The 20,724-nt window shown below is 40.2% G+C and overlaps 1 protein-coding gene across 1 annotated transcript in view; it reads right to left on the bottom strand.

The window, feature by feature from the left end:
* The window catches only part of DNA2 (DNA replication helicase/nuclease 2), a 36,140-nt gene that overhangs the window by 6,814 nt on the left and 8,602 nt on the right, over positions 1-20,724 (bottom strand). The window contains exons 6-17 of the mRNA XM_018567077.1: positions 18,085-18,286; positions 13,618-13,735; positions 9,506-9,671; positions 7,755-7,949; positions 7,163-7,393; positions 6,953-7,069; positions 6,284-6,393; positions 5,641-5,750; positions 2,824-3,048; positions 2,163-2,356; positions 1,875-1,964; positions 1,586-1,787 (exon numbers count right to left, since the gene is read on the bottom strand). Of these exons, the coding sequence (XP_018422579.1) occupies positions 1,586-1,787; positions 1,875-1,964; positions 2,163-2,356; positions 2,824-3,048; positions 5,641-5,750; positions 6,284-6,393; positions 6,953-7,069; positions 7,163-7,393; positions 7,755-7,949; positions 9,506-9,671; positions 13,618-13,735; positions 18,085-18,286 (1,960 nt within the window). The remainder of the gene's footprint in view (positions 1-1,585; positions 1,788-1,874; positions 1,965-2,162; positions 2,357-2,823; positions 3,049-5,640; positions 5,751-6,283; positions 6,394-6,952; positions 7,070-7,162; positions 7,394-7,754; positions 7,950-9,505; positions 9,672-13,617; positions 13,736-18,084; positions 18,287-20,724) is intronic.

Here is a 20,724-nt window from a genome sequence, read left to right as displayed (position 1 = left end):
TAAACAGGCATAAACTCAGATTTTATTTGTTGCATACTAGCTCTGGCCCAAGTACAGCCAGAAGTTCAACATGACAGCCAAGCAGCTAGCAGCCAGCCTTCCCACAACATGGTATCCCTCAACATGTAATCAATCTAACCAAATTAAAGACAAAACACCTCAACATTTCATTGGCTGTTGAAAACTGTAGTACTAGTAGTCTAGTCTTCATTGCTTTGTCTCCCCCTGCTGGACATTAATTTTAGTGAATAGAATATAATACCCAATATTTTGGTAAAATATAAAATATGAGGTTGTGTTGTGTAAGCCGATATCAAACAAGTCAAGCCTAAAGCAGAACTATGAGCTGAGTGCTTTTCACTCACCTCATAGTTCTAGCGACCTGTGACAATGAGACTGTCACAGGTCGGCTCAGTAGAGCGGGAGGTGAGCGAACACATACTGGCGTTCGCTCACCTCTCGATACTGTCACGGCTCTCTGCCGTGACAGGGGTGGGGCTGGATTCCCCCCTCTCCGCTCCGCCAGCGCTGACTGGTGGAACGGACGGGGGAGGGGGCAGGTACAGCTGGCTCTGCCTCTAGACAGGCAGAGCCAGCTGTCAGTCACGCAGCTGGGCGGAACCCGGCAAAATTGTCGGGATCCGCTTCAGCGCCTCAGTATACCGCGAGCAGCAGCTCACGGTATACTGCGGCGTCTCAGTATACTGCGGCGGATCCAGTCATCCAAGTCGTGATCCGCTCCGGGGTCTCAGTATACCGCGAGCTTTAGCTCACGGTATACCGAGCCTAGGGTGACGGGAGGGCGCTAGTTTGTGTCCTCCGTTACCCTAAGGAGAACTATGGGGAAAAGCCTTAACCTTTAAAATTCTGTGCACCTGTGAAATGGCAAAAAACTACAATACCCAAAATTTACCATAGGCGACACTTTAGGAGCTTTTACCATTTATCAGTTTAGTGTGCAGTGATTGATGGCCCTAAAATTATTGCTCACACTCCAACGTACATGGTGATATGTAGCATGTGTGGTGCAATTGTGATTTTCACGCATGTTTGAGTTTGAATGACCTTGTGTGGGCAGGAGACAAAGAAAAAAAAGTTTTAAGCACAGATCGTGCTTCATGCAGCTTTTTTTTATATATAACCCGCCTGAACACTTGTATGCGACAGCAATTGCCGGCTGTAAAAAATTATACCAAGACTACGGCTGCTGCAACTTAGTCTAACTGCTTCAGTACAACGCTGTTTATCTACGTACGGTGGTCCTGAAGCGGTTAAAATATACAAAATAAAAATCTTCCAGCACAACTGTTTGCGTCACACTTTTCTTGCTTCAAGGCTTGGAAGCAAGCAAAGCGCAAAAGGGGAAAAAGTGTCAAGAGGAAGAGTATACCTGTCACATGACGAACAGGTGGGGTTTCCTTATATCTAGGAGTGTTCTCTGCAGCAATATGAAGAACACACCACAGGTTTCACACTGCATTTTATAAAGTGTAAAATTGTCAGACACCGCTCTCTGTTCTACTAGATTTTGGATTTACATTTCACAATTTCTACAAAGCTGGTGGCAAGTGTAAATAAAGCCTACCTCCTCTGTATTCAGGAAGAAGACAGGGTTACTAGGCTCCAGAACATCTTTGATCCATGTACTTTCAGGAGTCTCCCTGAATTCCAGCTCCAGCTTTAAAGACTTGAGTTGAGGTAGTTGGGCTATGGCTGTAGCCACCCGTTCAGAGGCACACTCTAGGCGTCCTTCATATACCAACTTATTGCTCAGGGACATTATTTTGCTGGAAAGAGCACGAGGAGTCATACATTTATTGAAACAAGTCAGTGCATGCCTAAATAAAGCGACAGCATGGTATCATAATCCTTACCTATTCATGCGATACTGCACAGTCAGTTGGACAACTGCATCTTGGTTCCTCTCCAGTCTTTTGAACAAGCTTTCACTCATTCCTAGCTCTCTGTGAAAACAGATGAAGTCTGTGATGGACCCCGGTACTCCAGATGAGTACGCAATGCTATCATTATAGCTAAACAATATGGAAGCTTTGCAACACTGAAAACTGATGACACATGACCTCCAGCCCATACATTAACCAACCAGAGACTAGAAGAAAGCCAATAATCATTGCTCATGTAATGGAATATCATAACATTACCTGGCTTCTGCACTTTGAACAAGAGGAGGAAGTTGCTGATGATCACCCACTAAAACAAATCTGTCAGCGAAGAACAAGGGGCCGAGGCAGATTGGCTGACTGATCTGAGATGCTTCATCCACAATGCAGAAATCAAACCTCCTTCGAGTGAAGATTGGATGGCTGACTCCCATACATGTTGTCCCAACCACAGGCTAAATAATAACAGCAACAATTTTGCTTTTAGAATCTCATTAGTGCTTCCATACATTTCATAGCAGTAGAAAATCTCCAAGTAGACTGTACTGAACAATTACTAGGCTGACTTACAAAAATAACTTACTGACAGACTGCACTTCTATAAACACCATACATACCTTGGAATGCAGCAATATACGAATAAGTGAATAAGCCTGTGGGTGAAACATGTGAGAGGTTGTAGCTGGTTGGGGGTGGGCAGTGCTGGCATTTGTTGCTTTATACACTTTTATTCAGATATACAGGATTTGCTGTGAATTTCAATAAAGTCTGCAGTATTGGAATTCCCTGGATAGTGCGGTCTGTTCGTATACTGCTGCATTCTAAGGTTGAGACACACCTATTAGACCAGCACCTGGGGAGTCATGATGGTGGCTAAGGAATTGGAGCGGTGAGATTTACTTTGGCTCTACACCATACATACCTGGCTGCTATAGAGTTCTTCTAAACCACTTAATGTCTTTATTGACTTGGCTTTGCAGATTTCTTCTTCTCCATACTTCTGAACCTCTGGATGAATCTTTTGTGTTCGCCCCAAGCGCAGAAATCCCACGTGAAATTTTTTCAGCTTCAGCAGAATATTGTCAACCGCAGAGTGTGTGTAACTGGTCAGCAACACACTAAATCCACAGGCATAGAGAATCCTTACCTGAAATAGAATACAATTTTCATTACACCAAAGTGTATTTAGAACTGGAGGTCCCACTAACCAATGGTTAGGCTTCTACAGTACAAGGTAGGGATGTCCCGATACCCATGCTAGCATCGGAATCGGGCCCGATACAGGGCATTTTGACAAGTACTTGTACTTGTCAAAATGCCCCGATGACTAGCGCCGAAGCGTGCACTGTTTTTTTTTTTTACCTTCCATGGTGGCTGGGGTTGGGGTCCTCTGGGCAGGCTGGAGGAGCATCGCATCACTGCTGTGGGCGGAGCTCCAGGTGGTGTCTAATGTAGTTGGCTGGCTACTGCCCAGAGGACTCCTCCCGTAGCTCCGCCCACAGCAGTGACGCAATGCTCCTCCGCTCAGCCTCTCAGCGCCGCCGACGTCATCCTCGCATGAGAAGAAAAAATCATTTTTCTCTATACAGCCGTGTTGAGGGTGTCTTTGTCCAAGCCAAAATGGCCGCCGCCGGCTGGAGACTCAGTCCAGGACAGTTTTTACTCTAGTGTCCAACAAATCGCTTCCATTTACTTACAGTGCAGTCTGTCCTACCCAAAATGGCCACCGCCAGCAAGAGCCCCATTACAGGAAAGTTTGTTCTCTAGTGTCTGGGAAATCTCCTTCATTTACTTGGAGTACATTCTGTCCTACCCAAAATAGGCATCACCTGCCAGAGCCTAGTTAAGTTCAGATTGGCCTCTAGTGTATGGGAGGTAACCTAGGGGATGGTGGGAGAGGACGGCTGTGTATGAGAGGGAGATAATGGAGGAGCTGAATAGATATATTAGAGGAATCAGAAATGATATAATGAGGGGGGGGAATCTGATGAGCCCTCCGAGAAGGAGATTATACAGGATGGAGGGAGGAGAGAACAGAGTGAGGTCTAGCTGCTGATAAGGCAGGCTCCATTGAACAGGCACTAGTAAGGGCCTGTGCTGCTGAGATGGCAAGTGGTGTAGTTTTTGCCACTTTGCCAGTATTGTATTTATAATCTGATTGCAAGTGTACATTTACTTCTTCATATAGAGTATTACAGTAGGTTAAATCATGATCTATAGTATACTACATACATAACATGTAGTTGTACTATGGATCATGATTTAACCTAATCCTGTTAGCAGGGTAATAGGTAATAATTGAAAAACTCTATTGCTGTAGTGTACTCTATATGTAGTGCATGTACAGTACTAGCAGAGTATAATTGTAAATGTATTGTCTGCACTGTATTAGCAGTATATACTCTATATGTACTACAGAGTACATATAGAGTACACACTGCTAATACAGTGCAGACAATACATTTACAATTATACTCTGCTAGCATGAATGGATTAAATGATCTGTATGTAGCCCTGTACTATGGATCATTTAACCCATTCATGTTAACAGAGGATAATTGTAAATGTATTGTTGCAGGCACTCTAAGTACATGTACTATATACTACATATAGAATGCACTGCAACAATAGATTTACAATTCTCCCCTGCTAATATGAATAGGTTAAATCATGTTCCATAGTACATAACATGTAGTTGTACTATGGATCATTTAAAGTCACCTGCCCCGTTAAGAAAAAGTATCGGTAATTGGTATCGGCAAGTACATGAGGGGATGTACTTGTACTTGGGCCTGAAAAAGTGGCATCGGGACATCCCTAGTACAAGGACATTTTTACATTTAATTTTAAAAAAAATACAATTTGACTTCTCTCCTAGATTCCCTCCATGATCATGCAATGCGTATGAGCCGCTCCTAAAACAAGGATTGTTAAAAACACACTTGCACAGCTACAGGTTCACTCCAACAAACATCTAGATATACATTACATAATGAACCCAATGAGATTTGTGTAGTATATCTGTTGGATTTACTCGGAGACGTTTCTACGAGGGGGTATCGGCACCCTCACATTCATCATATGGCTCACAGTTGTGCTGTGCCTAAAGTCTTTGGTATTGTGTTGTTTTATGGAACCCTTTTCTATTTTTAGCCTAAATAAACCTTTATCCTCTATTAAAAAAAAAAAAAAACTACTTTAGCACGGCAATGGAAATAAAATGCAGCACTGGAACTTCTTGCCAACTTAATTAACCAACAGCAATGCTTTCTTCCTCGACTAAAGGGAAAGCATATTTTTTGTGAACACAAAGAATAATAGTACTGTTCACCTTAATGTTTAAAGGTGATGTTAACATTTATGAATATTTGCTTTTATAATACTTTTTTATTGTATTAAATATAGACATTTGTAGAACAACCACAAAGGGAATTTCTCTGTGGCTCAATTGGACATCTCTACGTCTACAAATAGGAATGACACAAAGAGGGGAATTTATCAAAACTGAAGTAGACAAAATCTGGAGCAGCTGTGCATGGCAACCAATCAGCTTCTCTCTTTCAATTTCAAATCTTAACTGAACAAAGAAAGAAGCTGATTGGTTGCCATAGACAACTGCTCAAGTTTTAACAACACCCCCCCGTGTTTTTGTACATATTTTCTCTTTGCTTATTATGGCCATAATTATACATTTAATGCAGTCCACCTTAAGGCAGTGCAGCATTAGTTTACATCTTACCAGAGTGCAGATGGTTGTAGTTTTCCCTGTGCCGGGCATGCCAACAATAAGTGTATAGTCTTTTGAGAGTAGGACTCGTTTCATTGCTTGCTTTTGTGGCTTGTTAAGGCCTAGAATGGATAGTGTTTAAATGATCAATTGCCACTTAACTTGAGCACAAATATATAGTAGACAGTACATCCATACCTACCAAGAAACACTATACAGCTCTTACAAGCACAGTTTTCAATGCACAGTATGCAGTTGGTGAAACACACTAGATAGTTAAAGTCTCCATCTGTTAATTACTGAACTATCCAATGATGTCTTATGTCTGTCTTAGTGTGTGCATAAAAAGGAGGAAAGGCAGCAACCCATGGTGGTGAGAATATTGAAAACCCTAAAGTGAGTGGGAACACCCAGGAGCTATGTTCATGAGATCTAAAACCAGTCTCCAAATAGCCAAAAGGGCAGAGTTAGACCACTAGATTCCATCCATAACCAAATTAGGATACCCTCTTAAACAATAAATTTGGCCTTTGATATTAATTTAAAATGATGAAATATTGTCTTAATTGTATTTCAGTTGCCAATAATCTGGCTAGATGCTTTTAATTTGTCACAATGTATTTTCTACAGTAAACTGCACAATATGAATCCTTACCTTTTAAAATGTTGGCAACAGTGTCCTTGGCATCATGAGGCAGAACTGAGCTTAGATACTGAACAAAGTGAGGCTTTCCAAAGTCAATGATCAAATCTCGAAGTTTCTCACTGCAGAACCGGAGAACACATACATTAGTTTCACTTTTCTGGACATGTTTGAGGACTTAGAAGCAGCACGCAACGGGCATATTCTGCAGTTATTCAAAGCATTGCCCTCAGTACATACAGTTAAAGCGTACAGTTCATAAGATTCCACTTACAGTCTGAATAATATGGGTGCTTTTGTTCTACCAAGCCAAGTAATAGAAAAGTGAAACAGTTCCTTTTTAAAATTACCCATTATCGGGGAGAGAGGCTGACTTGGGTAACAAATTATGTGATAAAAATGAACATTTATTTATGAACGTGTATAATTGAACTGTGTGCAACCATTAAACAGTTCTGCAACCATTACATTAATGTTCATTTTTACACAATTGTTGTCCTATAAAAAAATAAATAGGATTGTAAGACTCGTCACTGCAGGTTCAGGGTTTGTAACGTTCCCACAGCATCTTCTCAGACATATTAGTAGGCAAAAGCACCAGACAAACTCCTAACCATGCTATTCTTGTAACAAATCTATCCCTAAAGCATCGCAGTTTGAGGGAAACTAAAAGGAACAGACCTTCCAGGAGAATTTTCCATAAGCTTTGATAAGTTTCCTAGATGGGATTCCAGACCACCCCCTCCTTCCTCGTGGTCAAGTCTAAAAATAGTACCTTGAGGAATCTTGGCTAGGCTCCTATAGGAGAAGATTTTGCAAAGTTTTAGGCGAGCCATCTTCTTTATTCATGGGCCTTCAGAAATTAACGATTGAACAATCTGTCATACAAACCTGTCCAAAATGCAGGTTATATTATTCTCATTAACCTCTCTGATAAAGCCGGTAGAGAGGGCAAGGAATTTTTTCTCTTCTCCACTTACTACAACTCTATCCCCAGACACCAGATTGGTAGCTGGAATGTTACCAGATTGGCGTTGGAAGGTATGAAGGTACTGCCCTTCTGCCAATGGCTGCACACTTTCTGTCCTAATAAGGTTCCCAATACACTGGCCATCATCTTCCATGAAAAAAACAAAAAAAAAAAAACAAACCCCAAATAATATAAATAGACAGGAAGAATGATTAACGCAAATAGACATCCATAACACTTTAAAATCATTCACATATACAATATAGATACAATAAAATACTAAGAAAACAAATCTGACAGTATAGCTACTAGTGCACTACAGAAAAGTTCCAGCATGTGACTTTCATTCAAGAGGAAGATTGGCCTCTCCTGCCTCGGTCAGGACCTATGTAAAGTCCCCAAGATTTATAGTGATATAAATATTGTTATATAGCCATTAATTGAATTCAATAAATTACACAAGTTTTTTTATATGAAAAACTACGCTGACATACAAATTAGAAATCTTGTTACCTCTCAGCTGCTGACAGCATCCAGATATTTTTGCGACCATTTTTTGATTCCTTTGAGTGGGCCTCCAAAGAGCACATGAGGTACCAGAGATTGAAGTACTGCAAGTGGGAGTCTTTCAGATGTCCAGTTTGACTGTCAATAACAGGGAGCATTTCATTGGGTATGTAGACAGATCCACTCTGTTGCTCTACGGACCTAAGAAAAGCAGCATTAAAAAAAAACTTAAATTCATTGAAGTTTACAACAGAAAAATACAGGCAGTCCCCAGGTTACGAAGAAGATAGGGACTGTAGGTTTGTTCTCAAGTTGAATTTGTATGCAAGTTAAAAAAAGGGACATTTTTTAAGTGTAACCCCTGCCAAAAACAGTTTTTGGCTAGCATAGGGAAGGGTTAGCCCACTGTAACGTTTGCTTTGCTGTATGTGCCCTGTTCAGAAGATTTCACCTCACTTTCTGTCCTTGTGACAATTGGATTTTGAACATTTTGGGTTGTCGTGGAAACGGATTGGTGATAAAGCTTCAGTGGAGACACGTTTTTCTCATGATATCCCTTACAGGAGTGAAGTTCCCTTCCTAGGGGTAGATTTGTTGTCTCAAGGACAGGAAGTGAGATTAAATATTTCTAATGAGGATACATACAGCAGTAAACACCTCACAGTGACCCGGAAGAAGAGGTGGGCACCCCTGGTCTGCACGTCTAACAAGAGTCAACTTCCTCTAATGTACGTACAGTATTACGAACCAGAACCAAAAATGCGGGCACTCGATCGGCACGAGCGCGGTAGCATTACAACTACTGAAATGCTGCACGGTACACTTTGGCTGCAGTCTGGGACCCCCTGCTGTACAGTAATAGTCTCCGTTTGTAAGTAGGGGTCTATGCAAGTAACTCGGGGACTGCCTGTAGTTGCTTTGGGCTGCACATTTAAGATGCTTGATACAGTGCTGATCTCACTTTAGTTTTAGGATACTACAAATGGCACCTTACTTACCATGTATTTTCAACACATCAGAAGGTATTCAATTATCACCAATTAAACAAAGTGCAGGTAAAAGCATAAAAAAAATTTTTTATTGACTTCCGAGGTATCTCTGAACCTGCCAGCAATTTTGACTACTTTAGGAAGTTCACCCCCCCCCCCCCCCCCCCCCCCCTTGCAAATCATAGCACTCTCCTCTTCTGGGTGTATCTAATTACTGTCTTTGCTGGTCCAGCTCCTCTACTCCTCCCGGATGTTTCTGTAGCACGGGCGAGGGTTTGGAGAGGAATACTATAGTATGAGTGATCGCTCCGAATCTGGTGGGGCTGCAGACATAACACCAAATATGGCAACCGCCAAGAGCAGTCTCAGGGCTTGGGGATGACTAGAACAGTAACAGGAAGTGATGAGCCTAATACTTTTAATGTATATTTAATCTTGAGGGAAGACTGTTGGTAAAATGATTGGTCTGGCAGCAGGGCGTCTTTAAACTCCCCCTTAATGAAAATTGCAAAAAGGTTAATCACCACTGAACATTTTAAAGGACATTTTCACTCCGACACCATTGATCTGGTTTCCAAAGTCGAGGGAAAGAAACAAAAGGAGTAGAAATGATGAGAGAACAAACCACTAATGTGTTATCCCTCAGACTGAGAAGAGTTTGCAGTCTCTAAAATCAGCACTTGGAACATTCAGTTCCATATTCATGTCTATAATACTTATCAATGTATCATATAAAAAGAAAAAAAAAACTTTAAAAAAAACAGTCACCTGCTGTAAAGGGCACAATTTCGAAGTTGTGAGCAAAATTTGCAGGCTTGCTTGTCAGCGATCATTGATGGCAATGTGGAGAGTCTGCTTTCTTTACTTCCATTATTGGATTTATGCACTAAATTTTCCAAATGAAATGACAACCCATTACGTATTTTAAGTAATTCTGGGGGAAAACAAAAATAAAATAAATAAAAAGGATTTTTTGGTACAAAACAAATACAGAGTTCAAGTTCTAATATATGTAACTGAGAAACAGGATTGTGTTCTTACTGTCAAAAAACTTTTTCTCGGAGTCCATTGAGGGACACAGCTCTGAAGAATTCTGAGAAGTAGGGTTCTGTTGGCTGCCGCCTTCAGGAGAAATGGACACTAGACAAGAAAATTAAAAGCCTGCCACTTTAGGGGCATAACCCCTCACACCTACCAGTTGTAGCAATCAGTATGAAAGGAAATGAGGGGAGGGAGTTGTCCCTCAAAACATTCAGAAAAGGATTTTATTGTAACAACAAAATCCTATTTTCTCTATTGTCCATTGAGGGACTTTCAAAAGCCGTGCAAAACAGAGGGACGGACTCCATAAAAACTAGAACCTGCTGAACTACTTTTCTGCCAAAACTAGCATCAGAAGAGGCAGAAATGTCAACTTTATAAAACTTAGCAAAAGTGTTAACAGAAGACCAAATTGCGGCCTTGCAATTATCAGAAGTAACAGAAGCTTGATTCTGAAATGACCAAGAAGTACTAACTGTCCTAGAAGAATGAGCATAAACAGGAAAAGGAGGAACCTTATACTGCAAATCATAACTGAGCTGAACAAGCTTTCTAGGACCTTCAAAGAGAACAAATAAAAAATCTGGATGCCTTAGAAGGCAGCTGTGACTAGAAGATGAACTCTTAACAGCCCGCACAACATCCAAACATTGAAGAGAAATTTCCTTGAACAGGAGCTGGACAAAGTGCAGGTCAAACAAATAATTTAATGAAAAGGCCAAAACCACCTTGGGATAAAAAAGGAAACCTGTGGTCTCAAAACTAGGGCTGCAACAACTAAAATCGACATAATCGATGATTGAAAAAGTTGTCAACTTTTTCAATCATCGATTAATCGGCCTCTGATTAGTTGGCCCAGTTGACGGCTCCAAACAAGCTGCGTGCTGCACCTCCTGCCCTCCTAACGCTCGCCGCTGCTAGACCCGCCCACCCGCACTCCACACCTCCTCCCGCTCACCCACATCAGGGATGCGGGGAGAAGAAGTAAGGAGGAGCAGTTGTGGGGGGGATGACAGTCGCCGATAGGCCTGATCTCAGAAGCAAGTTGCTGGAAGACTGCTCAGGTAAGCCTGCACTTTCCCACAAATGGTGCTCTATAATGTATTGCTGGGATTTGTAGTCCTATATAACTGATGGTATAATATACAGCACAATGTACCATCAGTTATATACGGGATTTGTTGTATTCCTATATAGCTGGTGGTATTCTGCATTGCGCTGTATAGCGGACTACAAATCCCAGCAATACATTATACAGCGCAATACCACCAGCTTAAGAGGAGTACAACAAATCCCAGCAATAATACATTATACAGTGGTGCAATGCAGAATACCACCAGCTATAGAGGACTACAAAACCCAGCAATAGTACATAATATAGCGCAATGCAGAATACCGCCAGCTATAATGTACTATTGCTGGGATTTGTTGTATTCCTCTATAGCTGCTGGTATTCTGCATTGTGCTGTATAATGTATTGCTAGGTTTTGTAGTCCTCTATAGCCGGTGCCATTCTGCATTCATTGCTGTATAATTTTACACCTTTTCATTTCACTATATTGCACACCACACTTTTTCTTTTTTACTTCCACCGCTCCAAGCTTTCCCCTGTGATGGACTGCAATCTCAATACAAACTAGTAGTCCCATCACTGGAGCCCTTTTTTAAAATTTTATTTTATATCCGATTAATCGAACTTAATAATAGGCTAACTAATCGATTTTGAAAATAATCGTTAGCTGCAGCTCTACTCAAAACAACCTTGTCCTTTTGAAGAACCAAATAGGGTTCTGTACAAAAAGCAGACAACTCAAACCCTTCTAGCTGTAGAAATGGACACAAGAAAGGCAACCTTCTTGACTAACAAAGATAAAGAAAGTACTTGGATAGAGTCAAAAGGAAGTTTTTGTAGAACAGATAAAACCAAGTTCAAATCCCACGAAGAAAGAGGAGACCTAACAGGAGGAGCCACACGTGGAACTCCCTGAATAGAAGTACAAATCAAGGAAGAGGATGCTGGAAAAAGGACAGAAAGTAGATATCTGACCGTTTTTGGTACTTAGAACTAAGAACTAAATTAACTTAGAACTAAATGCTGGGTAACCCCAAGTTGAAGGAAAGACCAAACTCGCAATATAGAAAACCCCAATGAAAATAAATCTTCCACGTATGATAATAAATCTTATGAATAGAAGAAGAAATTCCTAAAACCAGTGACCATGAAGCAGGATGGATGATTAAGCCCCGAGATAACAGATAGTCTGCCAACAGATGAAACATACCACACCCGGTGGAGGCCAATATGGAGCGACGAGAATGAGTGTGTTCTATCCTGTGAAGCAGGCGAGGCAAAATATCAGTGGAGGAAAGGCATACATTAGCACTGATCCCACAGAACTACTAAGGCATTCACTGCATCCGCCGTTGGATCCCTCGCTTTGGACAGAAATCTCCCCATCTTCTTGTTGTGATGAGAAACATAATGATTTGCATTCACAATTTCAAGGCCCTGTTTCTGACATAACGGATATCCCCATGGAATACTGGCCTGACCGTTAAAAGATGAAAACAGAAACACAGGACCACCGCAGGATGAAGAGTAAACTTCATAAACTGCTTCATGACAACTAGAGAAGCTTCCAGGATTTAACTCATCTGCCATGAATCTCTGTTTTGTTAGCTAGCTAGAGTGACTTCCAGGATTTAATATTTAATAATATCCAGTATAAATGAACTAGCAGCTCCTGGCAGTAGAACCTTCAACAAAGAAACAAAAATAAGCTAAAATGATAAACATGAAGAAAAGGAGACATCCATTCTCCTGATGACACGTAACGAAACTGGCAGTTGTGAGGGGTCATGTCCTTAAAGTGACAGGCTTAATTTTTTTTGCCTTTGCTGGAGGCAGCAGCATAACCCTACCTATCAGAATTCTTTAGAGCTGTGTGCCTCAATGGATGATAGAAACATTTGCAAACTAAAAAGGTTAGCTAAACTGACCTTACATGAGTGAAAAAAAACAAACAAAAACAACAAACACTTGATGGATGGAGACATTTCTCCTGCTGGCAACAAATAGAAAAAAAAAAGTGTGCAATGTACAACATAAAGCTATAGACATCACAAATCATTTGTACAAGTAGCTCTCTGGCCAGTGTCTTTTAGAACTACATTACAAAGTAGAAAAGGCTAATGTCCAGACTATGCAAAGAATACAAGCATGTGTAAACCCTAACTATGAACTTCTCTTAATGGCTCTCTTTTGGTAAAAATACAACTAAAAACCATGTGTTATATATATTCAAGAAGTGATGATCCTGCCAGAAGTCCAAGGAGCAGATAACTTCCTGTAGTGAACTGACAAAGCTGCACTGAAATCGCAAACATTGTTATTAGTCCAGCATATGTTCTCTGTGAACTGCAGAACACAGCAGAGGTGTTCTGTGGTTTTAGATTATTATTAAAGGATTTATATAGTGACAACAGTTAGCGTAGAGCTTTACAATATAAGAAGACACTACAGTTACAATCAGTCAAGACGGTAAGGAGGGCCCTGCCAGTTAGAGCTTCCAATCTAAAATGGAGCAGCAAGTGATACAAAAGGTGGGCTATGTGGGGATGAAATGCAACATCCTGACCTAGGGGGATAACACTACTGTTCGATACAGTACAATGAGTGAGCTTTGTCATGCGAAGACAGGAAGTGCGTTGCTGGCAGGATGCATGTCATTAGAAAGCCAACTTGTTTGAAGCATCGATAGATTAACAAGAAATCACAGATTCTTAGAGTGGGTTTGCAGAAGGGCACTGCACATACATCCCAGGGTTCCATCACATACCTCTTTTGTCTAGATGATTTGCAGGTACTGTGTACATGGTTCCAGTCTTTAAATATAAGAGTAGACCAGACTCCGGATCCTCTCTCCTTTCCTGACTTAGCAAAGTATACAGAATAACCTGAGGCACAAATGGAGACAAACTAAATGAATGACAGAATCAATACTGCTTAATTGACAATCACGCACAGAATGTGCCAGTCAGTTCAGCCAATTTTTAAATCCTTGGTTGTATGTATCAAGAAGTGTAGCAAAAGTGAAAAATGTGAAAGGGGTTGGGCCAGCCTATAATACTGACAGGGGTGCTAGAACATATACTTGAACATGTGTGATATAAAAATAAATCAAAAACACAAAAATGACGACTACAAGTTTATAAATTCATATGGTTTTGCAAGTTGATGTGAATGTCAGCTTAGCTCACAACTCTGGTTATACATATTAGTTTCCCTGGTTCATTCCCATGTGACAAGCAGATAAACTTGTAGTTGCTTCATTGGACTTTGATGGTTTCTCAGATATAAAGAGACACATTGACACATGATGTAAACAAGGGATGCGCTGATAATTTACAGTGAACCAGTCAGCCAATTTACAGTGAACCAGTCAGCCATTTTAAACATTATAAGTTGACTTATATTAAAATATCTTGAAGTCCATTTCCACATTTGTTAAAGTGACATTGAACCCTCAGATTTTTTAACATAAAACAATACTGTAATGCGTGCCTTACTGTAATCCATGGGTGTTTCATTTCTCTTTGCTGCTCTTCCTTTTAAATCCGTATCTCTTCTCATGCTCTGCAGAACTTCTGTTTTGCAGCAGACTGCCTTGTCTCAGGAATGGATACACGGTGTCTGTGTATCCGTTTGTATAGGCTTGTAATCTGAGCCAGCACTACAGGAAGAGGCCCTGAGCTGAAAAGGGAAGTTCTGCCCAGCATGAGAAGACATGAGGATTTAAAAGGAAGAGCAGCAAAGAGAAGGGAAACTACCATGGATTACTGTAAGGCGCACATCACAGTATTGGATTATGTTAAAAAATCTGAGGGTTTAATGTCACTTTAAGTGATTATCATTTATTATAGAAGCCACTATGAATACTAATGAATGGGGGGGAGGTCAGAGTGCTCAGTTGTAATATACACACTGTTTGCAGAACACAGGGGCAGCTCTTTCCATGAGCATATGAAGAGGAAAGCGAAACAATAAAAACAAAACAAAAAACAACCCTGCACACATTTCTGTGTTCATATACAGCAACTGCATATGCCTGCTTCATGTACACTCTGTGTACATTGAATAATGTGAAACCTTGCGCCACTACTCTAATCAAGTTAAGCAGCAGCTGAAATCTGTGGGGTCAGATATATCGGATGAAATTAGTGGTAAAAGCCGCGCTGTAAGAATGAAACGGCAAAAGTGTCAGATATAGTAGATATTGACCGTGAAGTAATGTGATACAATGTGTAAAAAAATGAAGAAACGCATGTATATAACATGCACCTTGGTGTAAATGTAATTGCTACAAAATATCCATAATAGAAAAATCAAGTGCACTAAATATTAACTGTGAATCAATGTGATACAATGTGCAAAGAAAAACAACTAGAAAAACGCATGTGTATAACATGCACTACAGTGAAAATTAAAATGGTTAAAAAATGTCCATGATCCTGGATCTTCAATAGTCCATTAAGTAAATAGAAGATAAAACATTGGATGTAGAATAAACTTAGTCTCCTGTGACCATCAACAGAGAAATCTTCTGGAATGCACCTCACCTTTAGCAGAGACCCACCAGGGTCTGTATGCGCTGTTCCTCTAATTCAAAACAGGTAGAGGAAGCACCTGATGCCGAATACCTCCCAGTGATTTCCTCCTCTCAGGTACAGACTCTCTTGCAGTCTTAGGAATTGGAAGCAGACAATTCATCCGAATGGCCCATGCATCAAATAAAAAAATGGAGGGGTCATGATGAAGTCACGCCCTTTGACGTAACGTACGTAGGGTGGAGTAGAGGTATTGCACACAGTGTCTGTGGCTGCTTACCAAATACCTTACTTTTATCTATGATATGCGAGTAGTATCCTTTTTTAATAAAGTTTATTATCCTTTTAAAACCATCTGCACTGCGAATCTCGATTTTCTATTTGATGCATGGGCCATTCGGATGAATTGTCTGCTTCCAATTCCTGAGACTGCAAGAGAGTCTGTACCCGAGAGGAGGAAATCACTGGGAGGTGTCCGGCATCAGGTGCTTCCTCTACCTGGTTTATATCAGAGTAACAACGCATACAGACCCTGGTGGGTCTCTGCTAAAGGTGAGGTGCATTCCAGAAGATTTCTCTGTTGATGGTCACAGAAGACTGAGTCTATTCTACATCCAATGTTTTATCTTCTATTTACTTAATGGACTATTGAAGATCCAGGATCATGGACATTTTTTAAACATTTTAATTTTCACTATAATGCATGTTATACACATGCGTTTTTGTAGTTGTTTTTCTTTGCACATTGTATAACATTGATTCACAGTTAATATTTAGTGCACTTGATTTTTCTATTATGGATATTTTGTAGCAATTACATTTACACCAAGGTGCATGTTATATACATACGTTTCTTTATTTTTTACACATTGTATCACATTACTTCAAGGTCAATATCTACTATATCTGACACTTTTGCGGTTTCATTCTTACAGCGCGGCTTTTACCACTAATTTCATACTCTGTGTACATTGCTGGCATGTTTTAAAAAAAAACCTCTGCCAAGGTGGAAATGGGCTTTAAGTTTGTCTGTTTGACAGGGACCATTTAATGTGACAGAGCAAATAAGTAAAAGATGTACTTTTAGCATACAGTAAAAATTAGAAGTAGCAGCCACACAGAAGCATAACAATAATTGGCACCTACCCAATCCAATGCCCGGACTACATTGATGATGCCATCAGGGGCGGGGTCATGAACAGGAAGAGCTATTTAACAGAAACACTGAGAACTGGATGCATTAGTGGGCCTTTGAATAACAGACTCTGCAGAATGCCTACTGCAGGTGCTACATCATTCACAAGTGACTTGTCTGACACTCCTTTAACCTCCCTGGAGGTCTGATTATCTCAGTATTTTTTCCCCTATTTTTGACTTTTGAATTTCCCGCCAGTTCCACCCCCCTGCGTCGCGGACGCTTGCAACGGAAGGAACCTGGAAGACGGCATCGGCCGGACACAGCGGGGCTCGTAGGGACAAGGTAACTGACACTACAGTGTAATCCCGAGTGTGGCTCGGGGTTACCGCTTTTGGTACTGAAAATAACCCCGAGCCACACTCGGGATTACCGCCAGGAAGGTTAAAGGATAAAGGTTGCCCAAATCTGCTATATAAAATTTAAGATGGAAGCTGTACTTCATTTCCCTCTCAAAACTAGTTTCACTTTGTTGCGGAGGACTGATTTCCTCGATATCTGGGCTAAGCCCAACAAACTGACATTTCCATGGCCAATGAGTGGTCTTATCGGCCACAGAATGCATTTAGCCAGGATGATGGCAGTTGTGCTGCCACATCCGTTGTAATTTGTATTATTTCTGTTTCAGTTAGACTGCATAACTATATTACTGCACGTCATTGTGTTATGCTGTATTTCTAGATTCAAGTGTAAGATTAGCATTGTTACAGCCTAATCTGTGCATACTTGGCATTTTCCACTTCACCCCTGCTGTTTTCTGTACATTGGTAGAGTCTTCTGCTAAACGTTCCCAGTAATCCCTTTGTACTGTCTCTTTCTGCATCATCCCTCACTGAGGTAAGGGGGTCTCTGTTATCCAGTTAATGGCAAAGATATGCATGTCTTTTCACTCTATAGCTGTCCATACACCTATAGATTTACATCTGCAGATATTCTATGGTCAGATGAAAAAGTGCAACAGATTCTTCCATCTACGCTAAACTGTGTGGATGGAGGAATCTCCCACTGGGCCTGCATTGGCTCTCAAAATACCTGAACAATGCCTACATCCAATCAGATTGTTCAGGGATTTTGACAACCAGCGGGGCCGACTAGCAAGATACTGAAGTTTGGCCCAGTGGGAGATTCCTCCATCCACACAGTTTAGTGTACATGAAGGAATCTGTTGAACTTTTTCCATCTGACCATAGAAAATCTATAGGTGTATGGCCAGCCTAAGAATCACAAGGAATCTCATCCTCTGCATTGAGAAGGCAAATAAACTGCATTGGATTCTACTCTGAGTCTTCCCTTTGCGTTGAACACTATCTGTGAATATCACCGAGTAGGTCGTCATACTGCCCGTACAGACGGGTCTTAGGAAAGTATGTGCAAATACATAAAAGCGGTGGTGGTAACAGAATAGAATTCACCTTAAAAAGGGGTAACTACAAAAAAAAAATATGATCAAATCATTTTATAATTTCCCACTACATCTGGTAGAAATGAAAACTTAACTACTCACCTGACTTCTGTGCTCTATGGAATTAGACTCCTTGCCAGTTTTTAGCTCCAGAGGCATGGTTTTCAATTGGCTTTTGGTTTTCTGGTGTATTTTTACAGTGGCGGTTACATCAATTTTTCCTTTCAAACCAAATCTTGGTGACCAAATATTTTCTTCAATGTCCAAAAACTCAGACACTTGAACTGCACTTCCACCAGCTGATCTAGAATGAAACCAACACATTACATGGATATAGAATGAAAAAGAAAAATAAGAAAAAAGATAAAACTGCAAATGCATTAGCATAATAAAAGCTATTACAAAAAGTAAAAGATTTTGCTACAATATGACCCCTTGGAAATAAGTTGTGCTGGAATGGATATATTGCAGCACATATCATCTAAGTTAATAATTCTAGGGTGAGGGGTTTACCATGGACACATGTTTTTGTTTTTTTCTAGATGACACAGAAATACAGAAGCCTCAGACAGTCAAGCAACTAGCATTTCCCGACAACAGCTAGCAATCGCAGCCTACATATTTTAACATTTAACATCAATTTAAAAAGGTTGGTGAAATTGGTGCTCGTGTCAACACACTCCACAATTTTCCTTACCGCTCATGCAATTTTATATAAAAAAAAATTTAAATAAAAACCAGACAGATGTCGTGACGCTGAAGTTGATGACAATAAAGGGTAATGCAAAATCTGAGAAAACTGGCATAACCTGGTTTTAAAACAGATTTCACTAGGCTATCTACACTGAAACAAAATCCAGTAAATAACCCCCTAAAAGGCTTCATAAACAGAAAATATAGTTCAAATAATATAATAAAAACCCTTTTGGTTTGGGCCTTTCTTGCTTTGATGGTAAGCAAGGTGCCCTGACCGGGACTGATAGGAACACAGCTGTAAGTAGCAGACAATGTGGATGGTGACTAACATTAACAGTACAGGCAGTCCCCGGGTTACGAACAAGATAGGGTGTGTAGGTTTGTTCTGAAGTTGAATTTGTTTGGAAGTTGGAACAGGTACATTTTTTAAGTGCAACTCCAGCCAAAATGTCTTTGTTTTGGATAGTATAGGGAAGGGTTAACCCCCTGTAATGTTTGTTTTGCTGTGTGTGCTCCTGTTGAGAAGATTTCACCTCACTTTCTGTCCCTGTGACAATTGGATTTTGAAAATTTTGGGTTGTTGTGGAAACAAGGATTGGTGATGAATCTTGCTAAGCCAGAGCCCTCAGCACAATCTGCCTCACTTATCAAATACCCTAACACAAGAAGTACTAAACATTTATAGCCCCATAGGAGCCACCTAAAATGACACCTGCACTGGAAAATAACAACTGAAACAAAATTGGAGTCTGATTGCTTGTAGACAGACAACAGAGACTGCTCTTATGAAAGACAAACATCATCCCACTTATAAAAGGCTAATTCCACTTTATTTTTGCAAAAACGTATACCTTTCACCCACATGGTGTAAGTGCATTTATTAACCCCTTCGTGACTGGAGACATACACTGTACGTCCCGCCACAAAGGGACCAAATGACCCGTGACGCGTTATTTGCTGCACTAGAAGGCTGGTAACCGCTGAGAATCACATTCAGAATTACCATTCAGTAATGGATGTGTAACTATCTAGGCATCCATTAATGAAAGGGTTAACCTTTTTCAGACACCCGATACCTTAATATGGGTGTCTGAGAGTAACAGCAGAGCGGACACACATGCCAAGCAGGCATTCTGACAGCTCGTATAGATCGAGAGATATCTCTCTCAAGCTATACTGGCTTTTTTTTTTTTTATCTTTGACTTTCAGGAATAGACACATAATGTATCTATTCCTGAAAGAAGAATGTTTCATTTTACTGATCGTTGTTGCAACAATCAGAAAACCTTTAGTGACAGCTGAATCCTGAACTGCTGCAGGATCAGTGTCACTAACTTATCGGCTGTTCTGAAGTTTAAAGCAGCCTGATAACCAAAAATGTATTAATTTATCAAGCAGTAATAGTGAGTTTAATTCACAATGACTGCTTGATATAATTAAATAAAATAAAATGTTTAAGTTTAAAAAAAAGTGAAAAGTGTTAAAAAAATATAAAAAATAAAAGGGACAAATAAATTAATGTATTTATTGCATTTGTTTTTTTTTTTAGCTGTGCTGGTTTTGTTAAAAAAATACTACAAATCAAAACTGGGAAAAAAGTGTTTTACGTTTTTTCCTCTTTTTTTATATTTTATTTGTCCTAATTGAGGCGTTAGACACACATATGTGATATAAATATATAGCTCTATCTGTCCTCTAAAAAACAATATATGTGTGGGTGCACTTTGTAAGAAAGTATATTACTGATGTGGAAGAATCACACAGCAAAAATGTCAGAAGTGTGTCAGTCATTTACGAACAGAAACCAAAAACAAGCTCAGTCATGAAGGGGTTAATTCAGTGGATATCGGGTACATTGCCCAGACTGTTCTACCAGTGCATTGACATCACTGAATGTTGCCATTGAGATAAAAAAGTTCTTCTGCTGCAGTGGCAGATGGAATGTGTAGTCTTTTCATTCACAGATCCTATGAAGGGATATGTGAATGACTGACACAGGCGGAGCCATAAACAGCCACACCAAATTGAACTATAGAAAGGATGTTG

This window comes from Nanorana parkeri, unplaced genomic scaffold (assembly GCF_000935625.1).
Source record: "Nanorana parkeri isolate BGI_ZX_2015 unplaced genomic scaffold, ASM93562v1 scaffold1005, whole genome shotgun sequence".
Lineage (NCBI taxonomy): Eukaryota > Metazoa > Chordata > Amphibia > Anura > Dicroglossidae > Nanorana > Nanorana parkeri.
Note: the sequence above shows the minus strand (reverse complement) of the source record. Positions and strands in the feature narration are given on the sequence as shown.